The sequence below is a fragment of the Hakea prostrata genome, chromosome 8, assembly GCF_041222555.1.
Source record: "Hakea prostrata isolate BN-2017 chromosome 8, UWA_Hpros_2, whole genome shotgun sequence".
Classification (NCBI taxonomy): domain Eukaryota; kingdom Viridiplantae; phylum Streptophyta; class Magnoliopsida; order Proteales; family Proteaceae; genus Hakea; species Hakea prostrata.
This window is the reverse complement of record NC_142607.1, coordinates 2,351,426-2,373,514: the sequence shown is the minus strand read 5'-3', so window position 1 is coordinate 2,373,514 and position 22,089 is coordinate 2,351,426. Positions and strand designations below refer to the sequence as shown.

The following is a 22,089-nucleotide window of genomic DNA, read 5'->3' as shown; positions in this document are numbered from 1 at the left end:
AAATTTGAATTGGTTAACAAAATGAAAGGTACCATCTAACAGTGGCTGATGAGTAATATTGGCATTTGTTGGAATTAAGTCACTAGTAAAAAATTTTCACTTAGGGGCGGTGCCTAAAGTTTTAACCCCCACTAAGTGTACCACCAGTAAAAAACTCTAAATCAAACTAACATAGGGTTGAGTTGGGTTGGGCCGAGTGAGTTTGAGGGCTAAACATGAACCGGACCTGACCCTATTAGTATTGATTATTTTGTAACCCAAGTCCACCCTTGGGTTGAAAATTGAGCTAGTATCAGGCCGGCCTTAGGGTGGATTTGGGTCATAGGGTTTTTTACACAGTTTGACACCCCTAAATTATTGTTTGACTCGCTCCAGAGGAAACAAAAGATACTGAAGAAATGGAGGTCATATATGGATACTTATGACATAGTGATGACACTTAGGGGTGTCAACGATCTGGTTTGGGACAGTTTGGGACTGAATATAATGGTTTTAGGCTAAAAAACACCAAACCCAAACACGACCCCATTAGCAAAATAACGGTTTTGGGTTGGGTCGAGCTGACTAATGATTTTGGTTAGTGGTTTAGACTCGGGTTGACTAACAGTTTAGACTAGCAGTTTATGGTACAAAAAAAAAATGAAGATAAATAACAAAAGAAATAGTTAAGTATCGCGCAACAAAAATCAAAATTCTATGCAAGACAAAATTGCTATCAGTCAATTTTCATTAACAAGAAATTAAAAATCATTCAACATTGTTGAAAACTCACCCACCCTATAGAAATCAAGAAGCCAGATGGTAAGTAGTGACATAGGGATTGCAAGCTCATTCCTCAGGTTCCACCAAATGGTCTTCCAAAAACAAATCCTCAAAACCATAAATCCTTTTAATTTCCATATTGTGCTATGATTGATTGATTGTCTTGTAAATGGATTATTGTTTTGTGAAAATATAGATTTTATTCCTTTATATAAATTATGTCTCATTTTTGGGTTGGTATTTAGTTTGATATGTAAAAGAAGTACTTCTAAATTAGATAAATATTTATTCAAACTAAACAAATTTAATATTTTTAGTTGAACATTCATACTTAATATTTCCGATTGTCCCTTACAAATAGTGGAATGACTATTCGATATTTGAATTCATGCTTCATTTTTCTGATTGTCTATACCAAATATTTAATGGTAATATGAGGATTCAAAGAACATATAATGTAAAACAAAAAAACGGGTTATAACATGTTTTAGTTTGATTTTGAACTGATGCGGATTAGCCCCTATAGTCCAAACACAACATATTAAGATTTGGTTCAGGCTATGACAAGCGGATGCGGTTGGGTTTTAATGGTTCAGACTGCAAATTGACACACTTAAAGTGTTAGCCTTCTCAAAGTACTCTCCCGATGGGACGAGGATTCGGACTCAACAATTTTATCGTTCCATTTAACTATGAATCCGGATAAAAGTTGATTTTTTTTTTTAAATTTGTTCTAAAAAGTGTTTTTCACTTGTGGGCCCCACATGTTTGTGTGGTCGGGAAGCGGTCGTGCTCCCCCAATGGGATGAGGATTCGGACTCAAAATTGTTGTTTCCATATTTATATTACAGTCAAATCAAATGTAATGGGACTGAAACAAGACACTACAGCATTTCAGTTTAACTGAAAGGGAACCGAACTTCTTGACGCCCATTTGTAAATGGTTTGGAGGGCTTTCTGATCTCACTAGCTCCAGTCTTTGCTGATGGATGCCCTGAGTCGCTACTTTTTTTTAGCCTACTGACACCAATACAAATTTGACTAGAGGAGACGATCCAAGACCGATTCCTTAAACCTCGACTCTTACACAACACGGTAAAGAAAATCAGAAAAATATCCACCAAAATTGAGGGGTGAAGAGGAAACACCCAAATGGATCGAACTGGCCGCCGACTTAGGGCAAATGAGCTCCAGTTTTACTTACCGTTTCATTTCTCTACTTCTGAAACGTCCATCTCCGCATGGTGAAGCTCCCAACTGTAAATGGCTATCGCAGGGTTGGGTTTCGTGTGCAGAAATCATTTGTCTCTCAATCGTCCTCTCTTTTGCTGCGTATCCAAGGTTTATCTTCTAGTGCCAAAGAATCTCAGCTTATTCGTTCATTGTGAGAATTCCGCCATATGAGCTCTTCCTCGCACCATCTTCTTTGCAGGTTCGGCGCTCGGCTGCAGCAGTCGAATCCATCGTCGTACCAGAAGGTCGTCATAAGGATGAAGGTCATGGCCCTGTTTCACCTCTTGGAAGAGGTGAGTGATTCTTTTACTGTATCTTGAATGTATGATTTTCAAGCTCGATGTTAATTTGGATCTTGAGCTTTACAACTTTAAATATAGTTTGACGCTTTTGATTTTTTTTCGGATGGATAGTAAATGTTGATACTAAGGCAGCCGAATGGAAGAAATTGAGTTCGAAGGATCTTGGAATCACAACGTCCATGATTGCAAAGCCGATTAGAACGGTTCTAAATGGATTGAGAAAAAAAGGTACTCAATGCAGATCCACGTTGTTAAGGAGGTAAATGGTGCTTGACAATTCGTATGCTGTACTAGAGTTCTATGTATCGCGAGAACCGTCACTTGCTAACTGAAAACCTAGGGAAATCAATTTAAAAACGTGTGCTTAATGCCCTTGATTATGAGACGCATAACGAACCAGTGAGAATCATAGGCTTTGGTCATTAATTCCCTCTGTTTTTGAGTGGAGAGCACTCAGAGATCTTATAATGGTTTCTTTCCTCTTATCGTCATCTCATTTTATCATGTGCAGTTGCCTTGACATATTCTTAACATAAGCAGTTTCTTTTTTTTCTCTAGGATATGAGGTCTATCTTGTTGGAGGTTGTGTGCGGGATCTCATTCTGGGGCGAACACCTAAAGACTTTGATGTTATAACTTCAGCTGAACTTAAACAGGTGTTATCCTACTCGATAATTTCCCCCTTTTGTTCTTTCTTTTTTTTGGTTGGGTGGGGGTGGGGGTGGGGTTGAGGGGTAGGGATTGTTTTCATATATGGGTGTTTAATAGAGAGCCACTAATTTGGTTCAGATACCTACTCCACAATTATTATTTATCAAATATTGATCCAGTGAGGGTCCTTGTGTCTTGTATGGTGGATGGTGCTTCGTGATATTGGTTTTACATACTGTTGAGTTCAGACTAATCTGGCACATAAATTTACCTCTTTCCCCATGAAGGGGAGGTCCATAGAAACCAGAATATGTCTAGAAATAATTGAAGAGGCTAGCATTTTTATATAGACAAGCAGAAGCTGTACATTCTATTCAATTGAAGGGCTTAGAGCCGTGAACTTTGATTCATATCTGAAGCCACAGGTACAATTTAAGACAATAAGGCCTCATTTCTCTTTCCCCAAGTAAGGTGCTATGTCTTCTAGAATATGAAAAAGTTTATTGGCAATCAGGTCCATCTATTTAGAAAATTGTCATCATCATTAAATTAAGATAACGTTTAAATGTAGTGACAAAAATTGATTTCATTTCTTTAAGCTATCTGATTCCAATCATTCCACTTTCTTTGTTTCTAACTTTCTAACTCTTAAGATGGGCTAGTTTTTTTTTTTCTGTCTCAGTAAAACAACCCAAGAAGAGAATAAAGAGGGTTCTGAACTGAAAGCATTAGAAATTAATAATAATAAAGAAAAATGAATCGATGTTGCTCATAGTCAAGCACTGGCTGGCGGATTCTGAGAAGTTGGCACAGAAATACTCTACTGTCTAGACTGGGAACTGAGGAAAAGAGTTCTACTTTTTTATAATGTTATCTGACAACTAAGAATTGCCTTCCTCTGTGTGGTCTATGGAGGCTTAAGTAGAAATAACAAGACCTATGGAATGAAAACAAGCACACTATAGGCTATTTGGAGTAGCCAAATCAAGTCTATGGAAAATGAATTTGCATTCATTATTTGCACCCCTACCTTAGTTATGAGAAAAATGTACCATGTACCATATTTTTGAAAAATGTACCATGTACCATATTTTTGAAAAATGTACAGAATTCATATCTAGGGCAATTATTCGCTAACCTTTATTAATTATTTTGATTTCTGCTTCTTCTTTTTTTTATATTTTTTATTTTTTTTATCTGTTGTATACCATATTATCTTTCAATAGTCTTACCTAGTTTTATGCAAAGTCTATATTGTATATTTTCTGAATCCAAATTCTCTAATTATTGCCCAGTGTAATGCTATCTGAAATCAATTTGGCATTGCCACTCCAGCTATGATATTGAGCTGGGATTTTTTTTTTGGGGTCTGTCAATAACTTCAATCAATTTTTTTGACTAGTCTTATGCGGGAACTAACTATGTGTTAACTGTTAAGTTTACTAACAGGCTAGACTTTAATGGTCCTTGCAGGTTATGAGAATATTTTCTCAATGTCAAATCGTTGGAAAACGTTTTCCCATCTGTCATGTACATATTAGTGATACCATCGTGGAGGTTTGTCTTCTTTGATCCACTTAAGAGGAATTATATATAGATAAAAAAAAATTTCACAAGAAGATATCAAACATGGTTCATTTTCCTTTATAGGAATTTGTCCGCAGAAAATCCTATGTTCTTTGCCATTATTTATGCAAACTCCTAAGGAGTTGATTTATTTATTTATTTTTTTAAATGAAATAGGTGTCAAGTTTTAGCACATCTGAATATAAGTCTGGGCGGAGCATGAGTAATTTTTCAAGAAGACCTTCTGGCTGTGATGAGCAAGACTATGTTCGCTGGAAGAATTGTTTGCAAAGGGATTTCACAATTAACGGGTTGTGATTTTTGTTGCTTGGATGCCAGAGATCTTATTAGCATAATTTTGTTTCTATTGTTGTTCTTGGTTATTTGCATTTATGATTTAGTTCTATATCTTTTCTCATTATTCTTCTATTCTACTCTTCGTCCAGGATGATGTTTGATCCATATGCAAATCTAGTGTATGATTACATGGGAGGCATGGAAGACATTAAAAAGGCTAAAGTGTGCATGTATCTCTTGGCAGTTTTACTTCCATTGAAATGCCAAAAAACATGTTGTGTGTAGTTTGTACTAAGTATTTCTTTGCTTTGCAGGTTCGAACTGTAATACCAGCTAGTACCTCTTTCCAGGAGGATTGTGGTGAGTGGATATTTGTCATTTATTATGGTTGCTCCCTCAGTAGTTTATGCAACAGAGTGGTCGATACGTTCAAAATATTGCAATTGGTGTTCTAAATAGGGGCTAAGGGTGTTTGACATGCAATGTATTGAACATAAATCAGCAAAGACAACAAGATGAAGTCTTAGTTATGTATGTGTTTTATTTATAATTTTACTTTTAAGAAGATATTCTTTCTATTTCCACTCATACTGCTTTCCATTCGGAAGATATTTGATGTCTCAGTGGATGACAATGAACCAAGCTTTTTCATAAGATTTGGGGCTATAGATTGAGATCTTGGTACTATCTTTCAAATTTTCTTTTACCTGGGGATCCCGAGACTAGATGGAATTTGAGTTAATAGCTTTGGTATCTCAGTAAAGCTTGATATTTTTTCAGAACTTTACTGTAATTGTATATTTGTATGCTTCTTACCCATTCCTGGCTTCAATTTCTACAAAAAAAAGTGCACCCACCCAGTGACATCTCTGTCCAACTCAGATTTTTTGGCTGACTGTATTGGGTCTGAAAACCAAGTTCTTGAACTATGTTTGGGGCATAAGCTTCAGAATGGAACTCAATTCTCTTTTAGCTTGTACGGTTGTACCTTAAGTGGTTTGCTTGTCTTTGGCCTCAAGCTCAATATCTATCCAAAAAGTGCTTGTTGTCAATTACCCATATATTCTGAAAGAGGCATCTGATCTCCATGTATACTGATTTCACAGCTCGAATTCTACGTGCGGTGAGAATTGCAGCTCGTTTAGGGTTCTATTTTTCAAGGGAGACGGCTCATTCCGTAAAGAATTTATCATGCTTGGTTTTGAAACTGGACAAGGTGTTGGATTTTTTTTTTTTTTTTTAAATTTACTTATTACAGTTTAATGTTGGAGCTTCTTCTTAAATGCATGCCTAACCATGTTTCTTGGCTTCAAATCTTATAGGGAAGGCTTCTCATGGAAACGAATTATATGATGGCCTTTGGGTCTGCAGAAGCTTCTTTGAGGTTATTATGGAAATTTGGGCTCCTAGAGATACTTCTACCAATTCAGGTAAGACCTCTTCTGTTCTACCAGTGTGATTTCTATTTTTGGAGCAATTAGAATCCACTCTACAACATTTTCAGCGGATCATGTGATGTAGCTGAACGACAGGCATCATATTTTGTTGCTCAAGGTTTTCGGAGACGCGATAAGAGAACCAACATGCTTCTGGTAGGGAGAAGTACCTACTATTTTAGTTGCTTTCATTTTCTTATTGTTGATTATCTGTAAACTGTCTGTTCTTGTACTGCAATTCTTTACATTACTGCACTTTCAAAAATTGTAAGTTAAAGCTGTTGGACTGTATGAGCTGCATGAATCTGTTCCTTTTTGGCAATTTTCAATTGCTATAAATGGAACACCTTAGATTTGGAGCCATCATCTGATAGGTTTTGGCCATTTAATTTTCTTTTTGCCTGCAATTGGAACATTCATTGAATAAATAATCATGCTGGAGCTTTTTTATTGAATGTAATATTTGTACTTAGAATGTCTCAAACTAAATTGCTTTGACTAATAAAATGGTGAGGCATTCATCTATTTGCTGGTGAAACTAATCTTGGTCGTTACTTCCCCCCCTTCAAAAAAGAGAACCCTTTTGATGAATTCTTGGTCCAAGTCCTTTTATTAGTAAATATCTAGCCTTTTTGGTTTTTATATATTGAATACTACTGATTATTGCATAGCTTCAGCCTTGTATCTAGCATGGCCTCAAACAGAGCTGATGGGAAGGCAAGAATCCATGTAGCCGACCCCATTTAAAAGAAGTTGTTGTAGTGTTACTGATCATGTATATCAGTATATGTATTTCAATTTGCATTACTAATGTTCCATTTTGTATTGCATATTGCACATTTTTTTGAATCAAGTTATGTTAGTCAAAGAAGTCACATCATTTACTACAAAATCCACTTTATTTATTTATTTATTTATTCGTTCAGATGTTCCATTTTTATGCAACTTGAGTCTTCTTGTTAATAAGCCTATGTTACTCAACTAGAAGAGAGAGATTCTTTAGATAATAGCTATTTGTGATTGCACAGCTTCTTGTTCTGCAATACATAGTTGAATCCACACATGCTAGATCTGTAAAAGACATTCAGATATTTACAAATAGAATTTAGCTCGTAGAGCTGAAGAAAGTTCTTTAGTTTAATCTGTCATTTGTATTTGTGTCTTGTGGATGACCAATCGCTATTATTTTGTTACATTCTTTGACACTCTCTCTAATGTTATGTTACCCTATCATAAGGGGGAAAGGTTTCATGTTTTGCTTGCACTAGGGATTTTGTTTATGCTTATCTAGTAATGTGCTTCTTATGAAAAGCAGCAAGATGAAGCATGTTCTTAGTTGGCTGTGTTGTTTACTCTTTTTTTTTTTTTTGCAGTCTTTGTTATCTAACCTGGATAGACTTCTGGCACCTGACAGACCATGCCATAGTAGCTTATGGTAAGAAACTTGTCAATGATTCTGGTGCTTCCTTTCCTTTTTTGTGTTCACATTGAAACTGCTGCTGTTTTTTACTCAATTTATTTTTTTGGGAGCATGTCTTGTGGATAGCCATCTACTTCTGCCATATGGAAAGTTTGATTGGACAGAAATATTGTGAATAGGTGAAGACCCCATGCCTCGCTTGGCTCACATGTCAAGTTTTAGCTGAAACAGATTTGGCAGTTTAGTAATAACTAAACATTTGACAATACTTGACGACTGGGATATGATGTAGTAAAATGAAGAATTGAGAAACACTTGACCACCAAGAGGGTGCATGCCTACATGGTTGGGTATGTTATTGGTGTATGATTGAATTTGAGTATGAAATTTGACGTCTCTTATCCAAACCATTCTCTAGATATCCAACTTATACGGGACAGTATATGATTGATTTTATACGGGACAGTATATGATTGATTTTGAGTATGAGATTTGACATTTTGGTATCTCTAATCCAGACCATTCCTTAGATACCCAACCATGCAAATTGCCATGTCATTATTCCACATTGTTGTGCCTGTCCATAAAACTTTTGCAATTCAACAACAACAGCAACAATATGCCTACATGGATTCTTGCCTTCCATTTAGTTCTGTTTGAGGCCATACTAGCTACAAGGCCTAAGCTATGCATATCATTTCTCACCACTTCTCTTAAGGTTATCTTAGGTCTACCCCTAGCTCTTCTAGTTCCTTCAATCTGGATTATATCACTTCTCCGTACAGGAGCATTTATAGGTCTTCGTTGAACACATGGACGTGCCACTTCAAACAACTTTCCCGAAGCTTATCACTTATGGGAGCAGCTCCCAAACCAACTCTAATATGATCATTCCTTATCTATCCTTCCTAGTTTTGTCACTCATTCATCTTAACATCCTCATTTCTGCTACACTGAGCTTATCTATATGATTCTTTTTAACAGCCCAACACTTTGCACCGTACATTATAGCTGGTCAAACGACGGTCCTATAGAATTTTCCTTTAAGCTTTAATGGAATATGTCAATCACACAAAACCCCGAACACACCTCTCCACTTCATCCACCTTATTTTAATTCTTTGGGAAAACTTTTGCCATTATGCTTAGAAATTTAAGATTATGTGATTATTGGTAAATGCTTCGACTTTGCAGTTGATATACTATCATACTTTGATCTATTTTACTGTTCTTGGCTGTTTGTAGAGGTGGATGCATCCAAAAAGGTGGTTTACCTTCATTTTTGAAATATTGATTATGCCTTTGCTCCATTACATTCTTTGTTGGTCATTTTTATGTTCATGCTGTTTCCTGTTTGTACATCCTGTTTCTGTAGACCAAATTAATTCTATGTCCAAGTATTTGTACAGAAGAAACAAAGAAACACTGAAGTCACAATTTGGTGCGATGAAAGTTTTTGAGTGCTTCAGGAGTGCTATGATCAGATTGGAAGAGTTTGGATAAGTGGATAAGTTGTGAAAAGTCATTTTGACAAAAAGTACTTGTATGAATATTAAGTTAGGAGTACGTCTGACACATGATAAATTGAAGAATGTCATTTGAGGTGGAATGGTGCAAAAAATATATGAATGCTTCATTGACAGAAAAAGAGAGGCAAGATTTAGGGTTGACAGTTGATAAGTGACAAAATGTTGAGATAAGGTTTAGTTGAGTTGGGGGAGGATTGATGATAATAGCTTTCTCTAGAAGGAAAAAAACTAATTCAGGACATGCTCAATTCTTGTTCAATGGAGGATGTGTTGTATCAAAGTATCAATATAATAGGTTAAACCTAGTATTACAATGGCCTTGATAGGTTCGATGCAGATAACTTATGTAACTTTAATCCAATATGTTAGCAAATACAGGACGAAAAAGCCTGTCAAATGAGGCTGCATAACGCTGCTAGCATTGAACTCTTTAGCCATGTTAGAATTTCATTGTAAGATATATAATGCATTGAGGAAATCTTGAATACATTTGTGCCTCTTGAAGCTGGTAGACTTGGAAGGCTTTAAAACAAAGGACTTCCTTGTGTTCCAGTTGAGTATTTATTGCATATATGTGCTCAGAATCTCTATTTTATACCTTAATCATGCACAAGTTCATTGCTTGATACCACTTCACTGGAATTGTGTTGTGTTGACTTATTACATTATGGAATTCAATAGAGTCACTTAAAAGATAGTCTTTTTTATTGTATTTGTCAGATTTTGAATTTATGCCCCACTTGATCTTTTGTCTAAGTTGTATCTTGCTGCTTTTTGATTACATGATTGACAAAAAGAGGGCCTTAGATGCCTTTATTCACATGTAAGGTACTCGTGCTTTCAATGGGGATTGTGTGTTCACAAGCAACTAAAATAAAGCAAAAAACATTTTGTCCAAAAGGTCAAGCATGCCAAACTAATTCCATAGCTATCCAACAACCCAGCCAAGAGATCAAGGATCAGGTGGGATTAGGTGGGACCAAGCCAAGTGTATTCATATCAGTCAATTTACAGGTAATGAATGAAGTCTTAATAATAGATTTGAGTCATTGGACTATCCTGCTAGGTTGTGCTTGAGTTAAAGAGGGATATTCACAATATGTGAGTCCTTGATCCAAAGTAGAGAAACATTGGTTGCAAAACTTCCTAGCTTTGCTGGTTAATTGGTTGATATTTATTGGGTTACACCATTTGCTATTGCCTTCAGTAATTTTGGATATGGTTATCTGCTAAAGAGTTCTCATTTACAGAACTAACCACTGTCTTATTTAACAAAAACACATAATCTTGGGGGTTTTTTGAGTCCACAAAGCTAGCCCAATCAATGATTATCCTTTGACAATGAATAGAATTTGATCATTTAACCCGACTTCATCATGTCCACCTTCTCTTCACTTCCAATCTCCATGTGCACTGCCTCTGTGAGCAAGCCAGCCTCAGTGCCCTCTATGCCAACTATTCCTACCCCTGCAACCTTGTCCAACCAATGCTCCCCGTTACTTCACTGCTCCCACCCTTGATACCCCGTGAATGGTCTCCTTTGCATATGATTTGCAGGAGGCATTTTGAATAATCTGGAAAGGGAAAATCATTAGGAAAGCCATTGGAGGATTAGGGGCTAAGGGATTTCACAGAAGTGTTGGGCAGGGGTTGAAATTGCAAATCGTTCCCAAATGTATAGCTTTTCCAAATCCATTTGTGTTTCCATCACTTTTTTCTTGCTTTTATTTATTTAGTTATTTTATTTTGGGTTGGTTTTGGGGGGGGGGGAACCCCTGTGAGATTTCCCAATGAATCCAATGCTTCTGGATTGCGGAGGGGAATAGTTAACTTGAACAGTTACTGGAGAGCTTCGTAAGAGCCAAAACATTTATGTCTAATCCTGTAATATTCCCTTTGTGTTTCACTTTGTGCTTCTGTTGTGTGATCCTGTTAACCAGAGGACTGGACCAGCAAAGGTGGGTTTGTATATTGTTTCCTCTGATAGGAACATGTAAAGACTATGATGAGCATTCTGATCCTTGCAAAATCATCTTCTTCTGTTTTAGTCTTTTTTGTTACATAGGAATATGGGTGGGACTGATTCTAGGTTTGGAAATGTAGGGTTGGTATATTAGCATTCCATAAAGCACTGATGGACCAATCAAGGGATCCTCTAGTGGTTGCAACCTTTGCTCTTGCTGTCCACAATGGTGGAGACCTTTTAGAAGCTGTAAACATAGCAAGGAGGATCTCTCAACCCCATGACCCAAGGTTCAGTGAAATATTAGAACATCAGAGTGTGGACAGAGATGAAGCATTGAAGAGTGAAGTTATGGATCTCGCAAAATCAGTAAAAGCAGCATTGAGTAAGATGACTGATGAGTTTTTCGTCTCCCAAGCAATGGCAAGGTATCCTCAGGCACCATACTCTGATCTGGTAAACACCTAACTCCACTTTCAGTCAATTATATATTCTCCTTTTTCGTAGTTACAGTTTTCATATAATTCTCCACACAAGCAGGCATATCTCAAGTAGAAGGGATTGAATAGTTTTTCTTCTATTCTCCAGCCAGTTCTATTCAAAGAGCTACTTGCTACTAGTTCTCATCTATGGGCATCTCCCTCACCAGTTCTCATTTCACTGCTTATTGGAGCAGTAAAAGTCCTCCATTGTACATGTCTATGGCACCTCAAACAACACTCTCCCAACATGTCATTATCAAAGTTACTGACAGTCCTAGATTAGCTCTCATTTCAGCTACAGCTAAACTGTTTGTGTGTTTCTCCGCTGTCCAGCTTTCAGCTCCATGCACCATTGCTGGAATGAAGCACAGGTTACTGTAGGAAAAAATTTTCCTGAAAAAGAGAAAAAAGAGGAGGGGGGGGGGGGGGGGAGGAGGTTACTGTAGGAAAAATGTTCTTCCAAACTAGTTTAAGGGCTCACATGAATTGAATAAAATCTCGTCATATGGTGCCAATCTTGCACAGCGCCCAGCATGAGAGTTTCCTGTACATGTAATAGTAGTTCTACGTTTGTTACACTTACTGGGTGTCTTCCATGGTTTTCTTTGTACCTGTAGTTGTTACCATGGTTGCCCCATTAGAATTTATGTATCATTTTGTATTCACTTCATTATAAAGAGTAGGACTGATTTTGCTTTTTTGCTTTCCAGGTATTTATCCCTCTCGCATTGTATTTAAGAGTATGCAGGATTTTTGAGTGTGTCAGTGGCGGTAAGGACAAAGGTTTTGTACCAAAAAGAGGGAAGAAGATTGATTATGAATCCCTAGCCTCGGGAAGCATGCATGAAACTCGGCATGTATTTGCAAGGGTGGTTTTTGACACTGTTTACCCTCCAAACCTAAACAAAGAGCATGCTTGAGGCTAGCAAAAGGAAAAGCTTTAGCTATGCATGGTAGGTAATGCAGAAGAAATAAGCACAGGAACTTGATAATCTGGTTTAGTATCCTCTTTTTTTCTACGCACAACTATATAATACAATGTGGAGCATAGCAGTGGGTCATTGGTTCGACCATCGAGCCACTCGTGATGTGAGAGATGGGGTTACTGAGGGGCCGAGGGGAGATTTTTTTTGGAAGTTTCCATATTGCTTTTATTTTTTCCGTTGATTTTTCCTTTGTGTGTGAAATACACTGTTTGGCCCCTCTTTCCAAGAATCCCTAAATTTTCTCTTAAAATTTTGATTCCTCGTAACAATTTAAATCTTGAAGTTTTATTAGTTGGACGTTTAGAATTTTAGTCATTGATTTTATTAGATTTAATTATAAGTATAAATTTTATTTTTTTTACTTAATTTATAGAAATTGATTGTTTGCTTTAGTTAATAGATTTCAAGTTTTATCTTTTTTCTTACAATTTCTTCAAATCTTCATTCTTTTTTTCGTGATTTTTTAAAATTTTAAATAGTAACAAATCGAATCGATCAATTTTAGTTTTTATGCATTAATCAATATGTTTTAATAATTTACCTATAATTGTGTTATTTATATTTTAGTACTCTTACTAATTTATTTATAGGTCTTGATGTCTTGATAAATAATTTAAAGGTGGGTCCTATTTGGGTTCATATAATATGTATGGTTAAAAGTCTTTGGTGCTCACGGGATGGGGAGGTGATTGTTCTTTACTCATTTTTAAGCTCTCCATCCTTGCATGATGTAGAAGCGAAAGGAGCCGTTTCATTTTATGGTAGATAAAAGTAATTTGATTGCAAGATCAACAAACGGGGGAGCACGAGGTACACATATCATGTTTGTGTACTGTTTTTCCCCTTCCCCTTCTTTCTTTTGGTAAAGCAACGTTAGCGTACACAATCAAAAAAATTTGGTCAGAGGCATCATTATTGGTTGAATATCCTTAGTTTATAATGAAGGTACTATGCTTCCCACAGTTCGTTTCATTTCTATGGATTATATTGGGAATCTATCACGCCTTACGCAGTATAAAGAGGACGAAGCGTAAAGAAAGCGCACCAAGAGTACATGAGATATGGTGCCTCATGTGGGCCTGTAACTTGGAATGGGTGGTTATTGACACCTTTGAGTCGATGCGCTGGTTAAGTGTTTTACAAAAATTACATGGTAGGCATAATATCAATTCAGGCGAAAGTTCTCCATTACTGTCTTAATGAGGAAGGAAAATAAAACCCCAGATGCTTTCTGTTACATAGCTTCCGTCTTAAGGTTTCTGTTAGATGCAGGAGTAGGCCACAATCAGCATAACTAGATAGCCTGAAAATTTAGGCATTAGATACGTTGGAACATCATCGAGGGTGCTCCTGATTGCTGAATAGTATGCGGAGTTGCCCAGCGTATGCTGGTGCTGTTCATGCCCCTCAGACCTTTATAGGGGATCCCCGTTGCTATCTCATTAAGTCAAGATTCACAATGTTTCTCGCCAGCATAGGAGTCGTTTGAAACCAAAGGAGAGACAGGAGAAATAAGAAAAAAATAAACGACTTCTATGCTAGGAGTTCGAGATTTCCTGTAAAAGTGCAGACATCAAAATGGACTTCTGAGCACTGCAATACAAGCTACTTCAGATTTTTCCCAATCAAGGAAGCCATGTTATAGGGTGGACATCAAGAAATAACTAGCGAAATCATCAGGCTTTTGAAACAGCACAGGACCACCCGAGAAAAACTTCCCGGCAAAAGGCTAGACACACTTTTCGCAAAATTATACATGAAGTTAAAATATTAAATGGATAAAGATAAGAAATCAAAAACAATCCGATATCCGTCCCTTGGAAAACCCTTCTGGAGGAGCCGGGGTAAAATTTGCAAGACAAACATACAAAACGTTTCTGAGGTACAGATGGGTCAGATAATCAACATCCCCCCACCCACTAATCATTATTACCAATAACTGAATTGTATCTACTGCACCTATGTCCTCGAGTATTTAGAGGATGAATTCAAAACCATCCTCGCAAAATAAAAATAGCTTAAACTCTTCTAAGTAGGAAAAGAATACACTTCCAGTGTGTCACCGATCGCATTTATCAGCAACAAAAACTTCAGTATGCAATCTGGGAAAAAGGAAAGCGGTGTCAATGTTCCAAGTTACGCCTTTGCAACCTCCGCATCGGGGGCTTTAACGGCTCCACCTGTGGTTGGCCTGGGAACCATAACCAAATTCAATATCACTTTCTATTTTAAAAACAAAGCAACATTACAAAAAAAAAAAAAAAAAAAAAAAAAAAAAAAGGATTTAATGAGACAAAAAGAGTGGCATTTAACAGATGGAAAACTTACAGCCCAACAAAGACTTTGAAAGCATCATAGATGCCCCATTGAGCTCCAGTAAGGGTGCCAATCATCACAATACGAAGAGGAAGACCACGGGTCAAGAGACCCATCACCCCTAGCTTCTTCACAGCCTGGAACAGGAGAAAATTATTAGAGGGAAGTAAAAGGTGGGGAACTTGATGGGAGTAAAATTGAACCCAATTGAATCCAGGCAAGTGCCAATACTCACGTCCCCCACGGTAGCCCCTTTGGCATTGTTGAGGAAAGAGACAAGATTGTCAGCTGGGTGAGAAACAACAGCACAGAAAACACCAGCAACATATCCACCAGCAAAGCTAATACCCAACTGAAAGGGTTTGCTGCACTGTTCCTTCGGAGTGGGGATGGCGTACTTGTACAGCATCTCCACAATAGTCTCAAAGGAAGCAAACTTCATCATGGTATCTGCAAAGAGTATGATATAAGCAAACTCCTTGATATTACAACAAAAACACATGCAGAAAACATAAAGCTTCAACATAGCTACATCGGTAATCCAATTAGTGGCTGTTTGGACCTTCCAACATCCATGCCATCATGAACTGATGCAAACTCGAAAGCGTGGCTTCAGTTACCCCACTATTTAGTTTTCATGAATGAAAAGGACTCAAAATCACACCTAATATTAAAGCTTGATATCTGGTGAACTAGGGAAATTCCAATAAGTATGTGGACTCAACAATCCAATCAGACAGTTGATATAAGACACAGAGGAAATTTTCACTACCCAACCAGACAGTAAGAGTAGCCATCAATGCTATTTACGTTGAGAGAAATTTTCAGGCACCTCATATCAGTCCTGCCAACAAATGAAACCATGCCACATCGACTTATGTCAACAGCTTTGTGAAAGATACATCAGAGTGTGGCTCCACTAAACAAAAGTTCAGGAACACTCTAGGAGAGGTTCGCTTCAGGTATGCATGAACATAATCATGAGAAACACGGATTATCCCCAAGAAGAATTGCAACAGGCATGAAACATAGAAACTTTGCTTCAAGGTATACATACAATGACACAACTAAGAACCAAAAATATTTCCTGCATGTCTTTCAGCTGGAGAAGATAAATCATTTGTCTAAGATGCCTTGCTAAGTAAAATCATAAAGACTCTATAGTAGCAAGCAAAGGAGAATAAGTGAAAGGAATTTTTTAGGGGGGAAAAAGTTTCAAAAATATTATTTTCATAATATAAAACTAACATAAATCATTTTAAGATTTGGTAACCTAACTTTTCAAATGGAATCTTTATATTTCTGTTTAAATACAAGGAAATTGGATGGAAAATAACGTGGAAGTTAATGAAAGTTAATTACTAGATTTGGATTATCTTCTGGCCAGTCACATATTCACATCTATAATGATTATAAAAGCATTCCATTCTAGTTCTCTCTGAACTCATTTTTCTCCACTTCACTTCCAGCATGACAGAGACTTAGAAACTAAGCACACAAGCAACCACTTTCTCAGAATTGTTAGGTTAAAATCAACATAGCCATTCCCCGGAGATCCAACCCACAAGTTAGTAACAAAAAATGGATCAGAAAGGGGTTACATAGCATATACAATATGAAACTACAAGGAAGCCAATTTTGAACACACAGATATAAAACACACCATAATTTTTCCGATCTAGTAAAATAAACAATTCATCAGAAATAACTTATTTTTTAAGCTCGTTTACATCATAAACACTATTTCAGTACATATGAAAAGACATATATTCTGCAGAGTAAAATGAATAAATATTCTTTGTAGAGTAAAATGAATAAAAAAATATTCTACAGAGCAAATGAACAAAAAGAAGAAACACACAAAATATTTCAGCTTACATGGAATCTGACGTCCCCAAAGTGGAACAAGCCCCTTGTACAACCTGTAAATATTTTATAGAGTTAAGAAAAGTCACATATAGCATTCAACCACTCAACATGCATTCATTACTTGGTAGAATATATGAATCTATTTTGTACAGAATCATATGAATCATGCATTTGCAAATAAATGAAGACGTTACCCAGCATATCCTTCCGCTTTGACAAACTTGGGGAACCCATCAGAGAGTCCCCTCGCAAAGCCAGGCTGAGTTTGGACACGGACCTTCACTGCCTCCATGGGACATAGCGCAACATCAGCAATCACCTCAGCAGATGCAGAACCAGCAAGGTAGATCAAGGTCTTATACTTGGCTGCATACTCAGGCCCAGCAATGTCTGAGTAGTACTTCTTAAAAAATTCGTAGAATCCGAACTTGCAGGCACCCTGCATACTATACCCGAACAGGGTGGGCACCCAACCTCTGAAGAAACCTTTGAACCCCTGCTCTTTAAGCAAAACTCCAAATCCGGAACTGATGCTCTTGTACTTCGCAGGGTCAATCTGAAGTAATGACAACAATTGACGTTAACTAATATTCTTCAACTCATACAAGATAGGTGCGATCAAATCAAAGATCACTAAGAAATAAACCACAACACCAGCAAAATAAAGAACAAAAAATCATGAAACAACCCCGAAAAGAATTAAATCCTCCACCTGCCAATCGAAGTTTAACAGATCTGAAGCTTAACTAGGATAAGGAAGGTAAAAAAATGACGAAAATCAACAAAACACAGTTTCAAAATTATAAATCCCACAATACAATGCCATCTGAACCTATCCCCCGGTCGGTTGCAAGATTATTTCTAAAATGATATTAACAGAAACATGTGAATCTCAGATCAACATACTAGTTATCAATTCCAAAACAAAATGACCAGACAGCAATCCTCAACAGGTTGGAGATTCTATTAATTAGTTTTGAACGGTTCCAAGCAAAACTAGAAATCAAGATCTCTCAATTCAATGTCTAACGGATCTTAAAACCAGAGAAGTTGGGAAATATACGAGTAGAAAATCAGAGGTACACGAAATGACTAACAAAACCAGAAGCAATAAAACAGGGGATCGAAATCGGACCTGCATATTACATTTAACCAGATCCAGAGGGGTAACGGCCATATGAGTAAGACCACAACTCATGATTCCACCAGCAGTACAAGCGGCGTAGAAAGCCGGAGAGTACATCTCGATCTTCTCGCTTGGAGCGGGAATGACGAAGCTTTTTGAAACTCCATTGGTCGATGGAGATGATAGCGACGGCGAGCTCCGATTTAGAAAATCCAGGGTTTTATTTGATGAAGGGGACGAATAGAGAAAGCCTGGCACGAGAGATTGACGAGCGTTATCGGAGAGAGCCATGAAGGTATCAATAGAAGGATTCCCCGCCGCAGCGTTCTTCCTTCTATTTTGCAGCAAAAGAGAAAAGGAGAGAGAGAGGGAGAGAGAGAGCAAATGAGAAGCGAAAAGCTAGGTTTTCCAAGTCTCTTGAGAATGAATCGAGGGTTCAACGCCTTCCTCGATTTCTCACTCTCCGACTCCGGTTGGTAACGTGATTCCGATGGTACGTGAGACAGCTACCTCGCTCCGTTTATTTATACGATGTTTCAAAATCTAAATGACCTGGAATTTTTTTTAAATTACAAGCACTGCCATTTCCTTTCCTTGTCCGTGAACAAATTTGTTATTGGAACGATTTTCTGAAAGAAAAAAAAAAAGGTATAATTTTTTTGCAAAACCCCTCAACTTGAATTTTTATTTTTTTTAAGTAAGAAAATTTTATAGCCTAAATAATTAGGCGTTTATTTTAAAAATAAAATCCTCATTTTTTAAGAAAATTTCAATTCTCTCACACACATTTAAAGGAAGATTAAGTCTCTTTACAATTCAATACATAGAATTTTTTAGATAATTTTGATAAGATTTGATATCAAATCCCCTTTTTTCCTAAATTGTTTCCAACTATTCAGTTTTTTTAGAGATGCATTTAGAAAAATGATAATTTACTATACTTAGAGAAAAATGGCATTGCTTCTTTGTATAATTAATAGTTTGTTTCATTAATTTGAAAGTTTTAGGCTTCTAGCTATGGCACGGGTGGAAATTCTGTGATTTAGAGTCACTTGAAACTGAATGATTGTTTTTTCTGTTTAAATAACTAAAATAATCTTTGCCTCCGTTCTCACTATGACTGCATTTTTTTTATTTTATAATTATTTACTTTTATTTGTAATAAGCATATTCTAATATAAGATTGCATGAAAAATGTATTCAATTCTAGCATTTTTAATGGGTGTCCCATGACAAATATTCAAATAAATATACATGGCTGATTGAATGAGTGCAATAGGTTTTGAATCTAATTTCTTTTTTTATTATTTATTTTTATATTTAAAAACAATAATAAATAATAAAATCTTGTTTGAAAGCACATAAGTTTAACAGTTAGTCTGTGGCCAAAAAAAAAGTTTAACAGTTAGTCCATCCCAAAAAATAAAAAAAGAGTACTAATTTAATGTATCAATAAATTTTTATAAAAAAAATGTATGAGTACTAGATTGGCCAATTCATATCAATATATACCTACATAACAGTGACATCTGAAAGGGAAAAATAATTAAGAAAAGTTAAGATATAAAATTTTTTTAAGGACAAAATTGATTGAATATGTCCATCTTAATTATATCAATATCAATATCGATTGAGATTAATTTGAAGACAAACACCTATATATAAGTAAGCCATTAAATAATCCTAAGGATTGCTTAAGGGCCTGTTTGGTTACATGAGTCTGGAGATTTCAAATCTATGGAGTTATAATTTATAAAATTAGATGTTTGGTTGTGGAATGAAATATGTGGATTCATCCTAAAAAACTATTTGATCGATGTGATTTTTGTGAATGTGCAAATGTATAGCTTTTTTGAAATTTCTGGATTTTACCCATTACCCATAAACCAGATCACGGCGAGGGGCGGGCGGACCGCGCCGGGAAAATCTCTCTGATTCACGTTTTAGTGTAAAAAGGTGAATCGAGATTAGGGGGGGAGCTCAAAAGCGAAATGGGGTAACCAACACATTAAATTTACCAGGTCAGATTGAAATCTCTAGATATTTGAAATCTCCAGACTCATGGAAAAAATTAATTCTCAGATTCATGAGTCCAGAATTCAAATTCCCTTTGGGCATAATATATAGAAATTCCCTTACAATACGAGAAACTTTGCCTTTCATTATTTATAATTTTAAGATTTAGGGAAAAAAAATAGAGGAAGAGACATTCAGAATGATGGTAGAATGGTAATTATGGAACTAAGTATGGTTTTTTTTTTCGGATAGAGGGGCAAGGACAAACGCAGACGCAAAAGAGTATATTCCACGACATTTTTGTTTTCGTTATGCTGTGCGTAATGCACCTCTCCAGTTTCTTTTTAGTTATTTTAATTAGTTGGTAAAATGTGGTAAATTGATTCGCGTTCTTCCAATTGGTTAGGAAAGGCACCAAATAGGCTTTGAAGTTAGAAAAAGTTGATGAGGAGGAATGAGCGGGGCCCATTGAGAAACCTACAAATACAATTGGGTCAACTTGGGCTTCTAGTGACGTTCGCCCTCATGGCCTCATCTCGTCTCATCTCATCTCACAGCGCATGGAGAAGTGCAGATGCCAAAGGTGTGCTCCTGCTCCTTTGCTTTCAAAGGTATTCCACGTGTATCATGTTGCGTTTCCAAAGGCAGGAATCACTACATGACCGTCGCCTTTTCAGGATTCCACACCTGCTTGCCGTTCATTTATGTCATGCGTTATTCAATATTACATATGCCACCGAGGAGCGAGGTATATAACGTTGCGGAAATGTTGGGATATTTTCGCAAAAAAATTGGCATCTTGCTCAAGCGAGACACGAAACCAAGAATTGAAACGACAGCCACCAATAGACGCCCAAAATTGCCAAAACTTTGTCAGAAAATTGCTGAACCGGCACAATATCAGCAAAAATTGAAACTTTCGGTACCGGCAGTATAAGTTGTACTGCTGCAAGTGTTGTTGGATACCCAAAGAGAGGAAGAGAACCATGGTTCGAAGCTCTCTCCTTCACCTTTTCCAACTTCGTTGATGGAAGTGCCTCACAGGTCATAACTCTCAATGTTGCAATTCTGCAAAACCTCTCTGCATAACATAAAATGGAGTCCTTTGAAGCTCAATCTAATCTCAGTAATATCTTTCATTTGCAGATATTTCATTTTCAGATCTGATATCTGCAAAATTTCTCTTCAAAACAAAAAATGGAGGAAAAGATTTTATGGAGGTTTCACTGCCAAAAGTCACCGAAATGTTGTTTTGTCGGTGGTGTCACCAACCACCGACGACCGATTTTTTTGCCGACATTTCGAACATTGCTGAGAAGTGAGATTCTCAATCATTCCACTAACCCTCCTTGGTCGATTACAGGATTTAGACCCATTATGTGGAGACAACCAACAACTCTGATTTATTTGATTGCTTTTTATGTTTAAAAAGTCTTAAATATTACATTTATCTTACAAAATCAATCCTTTTTTTCACCTGATAACAAAAAAACCTTGACTCGCATAAACGGTGCCAGCATCGAAATGGGCCTTTGCACAAAAACCCAAATGTTATCAAGTTAAGCAGATGGTGAGTTCTACCAAAGCTTCAAATCTTAATCACAATTTCCCACTAGAATAGAGAACATGGATTGAGGAAGAAAATCAATATCGAACCCTATATCAGTCTATCAGATCGTGAATCTCAACAATAGATGATTTGATGTTGGATTACATGGATTTTTGTCTTTTAATTAGTTTTATTCAAGGTCATATTAAATGCAAAGCCTAAGCTATAAATATATCCTTTCTCATCACTTTTCTTACTGTATCATAGGTCTATCATAGTTATTTTAAATCTTTTGATCTAGATAAATCACTTTTCTATACAGAGATAAACAGACGCTACTAATCACTAAAGAAGTTGCAGCCAAATTTTCTTTCCTTTTTATGGACCGGAAAGAATGACCAGTTCATCAAGAGGATTCAACCAAGTAAACATAAACCATATTTTCTTCTAATGGTAAGCGAAATGACCCATGTTTATGGTTTCTCTTCTGAACTCAATTGTATGGGAGACTGAGTCTAAATCACTTTCTAGTTCTCTTGATGCTTCTCAACAACACAATAGAGATGAGATATGAGATTTATTTTGGT

General features: G+C 36.6%; 2 protein-coding genes across 4 annotated transcripts; one reads left to right on the top strand and one right to left on the bottom strand.

The window, feature by feature from the left end:
* Positions 1 to 1,820: 1,820 nt before the first annotated feature.
* On the top strand, positions 1,821 to 12,783 carry LOC149006223 (uncharacterized). 3 transcript variants are annotated; one of them, XM_089164528.1, is made up of 14 exons: positions 1,821 to 2,103; positions 2,195 to 2,288; positions 2,409 to 2,525; positions 2,856 to 2,953; positions 4,422 to 4,505; positions 4,692 to 4,825; positions 4,961 to 5,033; positions 5,126 to 5,171; positions 5,918 to 6,027; positions 6,134 to 6,241; positions 6,293 to 6,403; positions 7,621 to 7,682; positions 11,299 to 11,614; positions 11,699 to 12,027. In XM_089164528.1, exons 1-14 carry the CDS (start codon positions 2,026 to 2,028, stop codon positions 11,711 to 11,713), a joined length of 1,446 nt encoding a protein of 481 aa, XP_089020654.1. In that variant the 5' UTR covers positions 1,821 to 2,025; the 3' UTR covers positions 11,714 to 12,027. The 3 variants fall into 3 exon arrangements, with proteins under 3 accessions (XP_089020654.1, XP_089020652.1, XP_089020653.1); XM_089164526.1 differs by lacking the exon at positions 11,699 to 12,027 and adding an exon at positions 12,351 to 12,783 and having other exon boundaries at positions 1,822 to 2,103; XM_089164527.1 differs by lacking the exon at positions 11,699 to 12,027 and adding an exon at positions 12,351 to 12,783 and having other exon boundaries at positions 1,824 to 2,103; positions 6,344 to 6,403.
* A 1,660-nt stretch (positions 12,784 to 14,443) lies between these two features.
* LOC149006222 (mitochondrial phosphate carrier protein 3, mitochondrial-like) lies at positions 14,444 to 18,451 on the bottom strand. The gene is made up of 6 exons (XM_089164530.1): positions 17,947 to 18,451; positions 17,006 to 17,367; positions 16,821 to 16,864; positions 15,178 to 15,392; positions 14,955 to 15,079; positions 14,444 to 14,817 (listed from the first exon to the last, which is right to left on the bottom strand). Exons 1-6 carry the CDS (start codon positions 18,226 to 18,228, stop codon positions 14,763 to 14,765), a joined length of 1,083 nt encoding a protein of 360 aa, XP_089020656.1. The 5' UTR covers positions 18,229 to 18,451; the 3' UTR covers positions 14,444 to 14,762.
* Between the last annotated feature and the right edge of the window lie 3,638 nt (positions 18,452 to 22,089).

Bases quoted from the DNA above. Each gene is read 5' to 3' on its own strand.
- LOC149006223 (XM_089164526.1), top strand. From the start codon at position 2,026: ATGGCTATCGCAGGGTTGGGTTTCGTGTGCAGAAATCATTTGTCTCTC. The intron at 5,034-5,125 runs GTGTGCATGTAT...TTTGCTTTGCAG, and splicing joins AAGACATTAAAAAGGCTAAA to GTTCGAACTGTAATACCAGC. The intron at 11,615-12,350 runs GTAAACACCTAA...TTTGCTTTCCAG, and splicing joins AGGCACCATACTCTGATCTG to GTATTTATCCCTCTCGCATT.
- LOC149006222 (XM_089164530.1), bottom strand. From the start codon at position 18,228: ATGGCTCTCTCCGATAACGCTCGTCAATCTCTCGTGCCAGGCTTTCTC. The intron at 16,865-17,005 runs GTAACGTCTTCA...AAATATTTACAG, and splicing joins AAAGCGGAAGGATATGCTGG to GTTGTACAAGGGGCTTGTTC. The intron at 14,818-14,954 runs GTAAGTTTTCCA...TATGGTTCCCAG, and splicing joins TTCAAAGTCTTTGTTGGGCT to GCCAACCACAGGTGGAGCCG.